Here is a 6,650-nt window from a genome sequence, read left to right as displayed (position 1 = left end):
AGCAACGATTAAATTCGTTATGATTTTTTTTTAAAGCTGACTTTTATGGCTTTAGTAAAGAGAGCGTGTGTCAAATTTGGCATTTTGCAATGATTATAGGTGGACTGGTATATGTGTTATATAGTAATATTTTCATACGTAGTCATCCAAAACTACAATTTCATTATTTTTCATGCGCAAAACCTTCAAATTACGCGTAGTTATATGTAAACTTTAGGAAAGTTCAAGTGCAGTTATTCTATCATTTTGAAGACGTAACTTGAGTTTTTGCTCTATATGACGTGTGACCATTTTTTTTATGATATGAAATAATGTTATATTAGTTACAGAATTTTGGCTGTAGTGTAAAGTACCACCAGCCTGTAAGAAACCCTGCAAGAAACCCAAACGTCTTAAGCTCACATAAAATGACCATTTATTAAACAAACAAGTAAAATCCTTCCAAAAAAAATAAAATAAAAATACTTATCAACATGTGAAGAATCTTTCAAATAGTATACGGCGATATACACGTTCCTTCAGTCACTTTTATAATGGAACACTTTTTTGTAAATCAGTTTAGGAAACACTGTTTTGTGTTATGTGTGGTTGCGTGTGTGCGTGTGTGTTTGGTCCATAATATCCTGGCTACAATTTGGAAATAAATTACTATATGCAAGTTAAACGTCCATGAAAAAAAGAAATGACATTTTAACATACAAAGCAAAAAAAAAAAAAAAAAAAAGAGAGAGAGAGAGATAGAGAGAGAGAGAGACTTACGTGTTATTTGTGGTAACACTGTTTAGAAAGATCAAGTCTTTTTGATTGTTCTGTCTCATATTAGTCTATTTGAATGAGGGAGGCGAATCAGACGGGAGTCGACTGGAGGTCGCTTTGGGATCAGAACTTGCTGCAGTCATACACAAAAGCTCCCGAAGTGCGATAGATAGACTGGCTCGGCGGGAAGGACATCTGGCAGCTGTTATTCCCGTTCACCGGCGAGTTATTCAAACCGATTCTCTGGGATTCGAACATCTCTCGCACCGAGTGAAAGTTCTGCTGCTGCGCCGTCGGGTACGCAGCACCCAGGTGGCCCAGGTCCCCGGCCTGGTTGAGGTACCACGAGGTCAGCCGGCCCTGGTGAGCGTGCGGGTGGCCCTCCTGGCCCGAGTTGAGGCCGCCGCCGTGCAGCGACGACGAGGTGGTTGTGACAGAGTAGTCTGGTAGGCTCTCGTCCGGCACGGTGGTGCTGGGGGCAGCCAGGTGGCTCGCCCGCTCCCCAGCGTACAAGCTCATGGCCTGCATGTTGCAATGGTAGGTGGCGTTGGAGGTAGTGGAGATGGAGTTCTGGTTACACGGGGAGCTGTATGCGGAGGTCTGACTCGGGGAGTAGCTGAGCGACAACGACGGGGCGATACCTGTCCTCGTGGGGGGCAGTTCGCTAGACCCTTGCGGAGACCCCCTAAGGGAAGTCATGATATTGTCCACGCTGAAGCCCTGCGCCTGGTGTTGCTGCTGCTGCTGATGGTGGTGGTGGTGGTGGTGCTCCGCGGCCTCCATGCCCACGATGGAGCGGTTGGACGGGATGCTGCTGTGCGGGCTCCCGCTGGACATGCTGCTGCTATCGGGGCTCTCGATTTTGGGAACCGCGCTCAAAGTGGGCGAGTTGGCCTGCGGGGGTGTCGTCGTTCCGTTTTCCGTCTTAATATCCTGGATCCGGACGGGCTGCGTGCCGGACTGCTCCTGGTCCCGAGACTGCTGCTGTTGCTGCGGCTGGCGAGGCGGCGCGTCCTTCTGAAGCCGGTCCTCCTTCTCCTTGAGCACGTCCTTCTTCTTGAAGCGCCGTCGCCTGCGCAAGAAGCTGCCGTTCTCGAACATGTTGTACGAGTCTGGGTCCAAGGTCCAGTAGCTGCCCTTGCCGGGCTTCTTGTCGTCGCGCGGCACTTTGACGAAGCACTCGTTGAGAGACAAGTTGTGGCGGATGCTGTTCTGCCAGCCCTGCTTGTTGTCCCGGTAGAAAGGGAACCGCTCCATGATGAACTGATAAATCCCATTCAGGGTCACCTTTTTGTCGGGTGAGTTCTGGATGGCCATGGTGATGAGCGCGATGTAGCTATACGGAGGCTTCACCATATCCTTGGGTTGAGGCTGCGGGGTGTACGGTCCGTAGGCGCGCGCCATACCGGCGGGGTACTGGTCGTGCGCGGCGTGGGTGTACATGTTCATCGGCGCAGCCATACCCGTGTATCCCCCGCCGGCCGCGGCTCGGTAGTAGCCCGGGTCGCCGCTGATGTACGGAACGACGCCCAGAGAGTTCGGGCTGGAGACGGAGTAGCGCGCCTGCATGGCAAAAGTTGGCTTCCTTTGCGACCAAAACAAGTCACAGCTCCCTTTTTAATAATACAAAATGTAAGGAAAAAAGAAGCTGTTCGTGTTTTTAAGCCGTCCCCATCTCAGAGCGTGCGGAAAAGTTCTGTACTTTGGACATCCGTCACCACGCAGGACTTTTGCGCAGTTAAATTCTTTCCTCCTTTTTGCTGCCAGTGAGGCTCCTCCTCGCTCAGGACCACCGTCGTCCAATAGGAAGTGTGGCAGAAGACCCGAGGAGGAGCGGGTGGGGGGCGGCCCACTTCAGGCCCACGTCGAGTCACAACAAGCCGTTAAAGTTATCCTCCGAATGCGAAAATATCACCCAAATATGTCAGAAGTGTCCCCACAATTTCTCTAGCTGTCTCTTTAATTTTCTCATTTTGATCTTAAAGACAGCAAAAGGTTGCTGTGGCAAAAGTTGAATCAAAGTCAATACCTGGCTCATTAAATTATAGGGAATTAAAATGCAAATTTGGGCTGAGGAGTGTGAAAATGTGTTCAGTGGTGGGCTTTAAAATGCAGGGAGCCAAATGGTGTTTTATCATCAATGTTAGACCGTATAATCAATTAGGGGATTGCCTTTTGGGGGAAGTGTTTGCAAACCATATTCCACTTTGATAACTTTTGAGACGGGTGAATGCATTTTGTGAGTAATCCCTATAAAATTTTGCAATCTCGGTGAAAGTTTAAAAGAAACAAGAAAGAAAGAAAGAAAGAAAGAAAGAAAGAAAGAAAGAAAGAAAGAAAGAAAGAAAGAAAGAAAGAAAGAAAGAAAGAAAGAAAGAAAGAAAGAAAGAAAGAAAGAAAGAAAGAAAAAGAATGAAAGAAAAAGGAGCGATTGACCCCATCAATAGAGGCTTCAATGTGCACCGTGAAATCGTCCATAAAGTGACCGTGAGGCAACGTTACACTCCTAATATGAGTGCATAAGCCTTTGCACGTCGTCTTAATTAAAATGTCCGTGCAGTGCTCGGACGGTTTCTCCTTACATGGTCCCGGGCATGAACTTTTTCCACCGCCTCGAGGCTATTTGCACACGCAACCCGCGATGGGCCTTCAACTTAACAAAGCTGCCTGGCCTGGCCTGGCCTGGCCACCCCACAGACCCACTTAAATCCTGCACAACAGCCTATAGTTAAGTTTTAGGTCGTTGGCAATATACGGAAATAGGATTTGAACTAACACATGCATGCATGGTTTATGTAGAAATAGTCTAAGGTATAATTCAGGTGAGAAAAAATATTTTAGGGTAAATTCACACTTCTTGAATGTCCAACCATAGCTATGTAAATAAAGGTTCGTTTACTAGGAATTAAATAGGTTACCATAGTGTGGATGTAAGAAAAAAATAATTTTAAACGCACTACTAAACTTACAAAAAATGAAAGAAAAGCAAAGCAAAGCAACAATGAGTGGTGGTCATGTACGTTAATATGGCTCCCTCTAGTGCACAAACAGGAAAATTCGCACAGTGATAGCAAGTCATGCACAAAGAGATGGATGTCCTTTTCGCAGCATGTATAAATGTGTTCGTCAGTGGGCGAATCTGAATGTGAGCTAATGTAAAGCGCTTTGGTCACGGTAAAAAAAACAAAAACAAAAAAACGTGTAGATACAGGAACTGTATAAGCACAAACCATTTACCAAGACAAAAAAATGTGACAGTCAACTCAGTATTTCTATTGCGATCTGCACGCATGCCATATGCCATATGTAACCGCCATATGTAACACCACATCACCCAATGTCCAATTTTCATTCACATGCAATACACTATGTCCAATACTTACTAAGTGCAATATTCAATGCCTCACTTTCAACGTCTGCTACTTAGCTTCTACTCACAGGTATTCTACGTGCAATACTTATTTACGTGGAATATTAATGTGCAATATTCAATGCCTCACTGTCAACTTCTGCTACTTCACTTCAATTCACACGTATTCTATGTGCAATACTTATTTACGTGCAATATTAATGTGCAATATTCAATGCCTTCAATGTCAACTGCTGCTACTTCACTTCAATTGTTTGCACCGCCTGAACCTATAGGACTACCTCATACATATTTTATATTTAGATTTTAAACGTTTTTCTTGCAAGCCACTTTCGAGATTTTTACTTGTCCTGCACTGTAAAGGGAGATGCTCCACAATTTCATTGCACAACTGCATCATGACGATAAAGGCCTATCCTATCCTATCCTATCCTATCCTATCCTATCCTATCCTATCCTATCCTATCCTATCCTATCCTATCCTATCCTATCCTATCCTATATCCTATCCTAAATCAACAGTGTTGTTGTTGGTGAGTAGGTTGATCGATTAAATATAGATTCAGAAGTATTCCAGATACAGTATTTGGCACCTTTGCATGCAGTTATTTTTTTATATTATTATAGTATTTATTGGAGGGTTTACGGTGGGCTTTCCCAGCCAAAAGTATAGAAAGCTTTTAAAACAGTATGGCAAAATATATGTAAACGTTCAAAATGGGGGGAGGGAGGCATACAAGAGTTCAATGTCTGCTGTGACATCTGTGAATTGAGTCAAATTATTATTATTATCCTCATCATCTGTTTCTTCAGGATTGTCTTTGTTACAAGTAAACATGAATTAAGCAATAAGGATGTTGCTTTGGATGAAATTTAACTTTCGTTGAAAAGGTATTTCAAAGAGGATGTATGGGGGGGGGCAGTTTTAGGTCTGTAAAAGTAGGTTTTTCATGTCAAAAAACAGAATTCTAAAAATGTTCCACTTAACTGTGTCACTGAAATGGTAAATTACTGCCAGTAAAATGCAATGGATGCGTACAGACTTCAGTGTCAGCTATACTGGTCATTAAGGTGAAACCTGTCTTACTCAGTTTTTTGGCAGCATTGCAAATTGAAATTTTCAATAAAATGCAGTATATTTTTAATGACCTGTCAAAATACTAATAAATACTTAGAACGTGAGCGCAAAGTGAATACATGAATAAAAATTCATTAACAACCGCTCACAGTAAAATACAGGACGAATGGCATTTTCGACATGTTGTTCAGTCTTAAAAGTAGTCAGTGCGGACATTTACAAGCTCAGTGATAGAAACTTGAGCACCCACCTTCAACTTTTTCACAAAATTAACAACCCGACTTCTGTTCACTTATTAGACGCTGCTGCTATCTAGTGGTTAATTCAAGTACTACATGTAATATTCCTCCCTTTATCGTGTGCATCTTTCTTTCGGTGGGGGACTGAATCTTTATTTTTTCAAATAAATAAATATAAAATGTAATTTTTCTTATGGTAAGTAAAGAAGAAAACTAAGTAAAGGCAAGTATTTCCAGGAAGTTGCTGCCCAACATGGGGGCAGATATTTGATCTCCATGATCAGAAATCTAGGAAATTCTCCTTTTGCATACTTAATTACCTTGAACAACCATATTTCACATGAAAGTCATTTATACTAGGTGCAGTCTTTCCTTTGAAGTGAAAGCGAGAAAAAAGACATTTTACACGATGTGACAAAGCAGCAGATGAAGACGCACAAGGGTATATATAGGAGCAAGGCCGGATCTATGGGGGGGCCGGGGTGGGCACAGCCCACCCAGACGTGAGTCGTGCCCACCCAATCAAAATGTCGGTGTTCTGTTATGCATAAAAGATTGATGGGTTTTGTGATTGAATACCTGAGTTTTATTGCTTTTACGTTTTATTAGCATCATCTAGTGGACGCCTTAATTTACTGCATCTCATGCGCACTTTATTTGAAAGAAAGTGCAACACGGAAGTGACGTTGTTCAGTAGAGAATCACACGACGACGGCCGCAGTCAGTTCACGCAGTCTCTGTGACCACTTTGCCTTGAATTTGAGGTTGCGTCGCCGGTATGTATTGTTTAAATGCGTTTAAAAATGTGAATATGTGAATTGTGTGTACTTCAGTGCTAAAAAGTGAGACAGACTCACTTAGCATGAAACTTGTGATATGCTAATTACTAGAGCTGGGAATCTTTGGGCACCTAACGATTCGATTACGATTACGATTCAGAGGCTCCGATTCGATTATAAAACGATTATTGATGCACCCCCCTTTTTTTTTTTTTTTTTTTTTTTTTTTTAAATAAAGTTTTGTACATTAGTTCCAAAATTGTTCAAAAATACTCTCAGGCTAAACCAAACTACTATTTCAGTATCAAGTTAACATATAGCAGTAAACAAATATACAAAAATAACTTTAAATAAAAAAACTCCAGTCCCCATTCTGTATCAGCAGCTTTAAACTACATTCAATTAATTGAATGTTGTGAATCAACCGTT

General features: G+C 42.6%; 1 protein-coding gene across 1 annotated transcript; it reads right to left on the bottom strand.

Annotated features, from left to right (window-relative positions):
- Nucleotides 1-212: 212 nt before the first annotated feature.
- Nucleotides 213-2,521, bottom strand: foxc1a (forkhead box C1a). Its single transcript, XM_057857742.1, is given in 3 exon segments — nucleotides 213-1,497; nucleotides 1,499-1,542; nucleotides 1,545-2,521. Coding segments are annotated over 3 exon segments (1,443 nt in total). The 5' UTR covers nucleotides 2,326-2,521; the 3' UTR covers nucleotides 213-879.
- Nucleotides 2,522-6,650: the final 4,129 nt, after the last annotated feature.

Source organism: Corythoichthys intestinalis, chromosome 14 (assembly GCF_030265065.1).
Source record: "Corythoichthys intestinalis isolate RoL2023-P3 chromosome 14, ASM3026506v1, whole genome shotgun sequence".
NCBI lineage: Eukaryota > Metazoa > Chordata > Actinopteri > Syngnathiformes > Syngnathidae > Corythoichthys > Corythoichthys intestinalis.
This window is presented reverse-complemented; position numbering and strand designations above follow the sequence as displayed.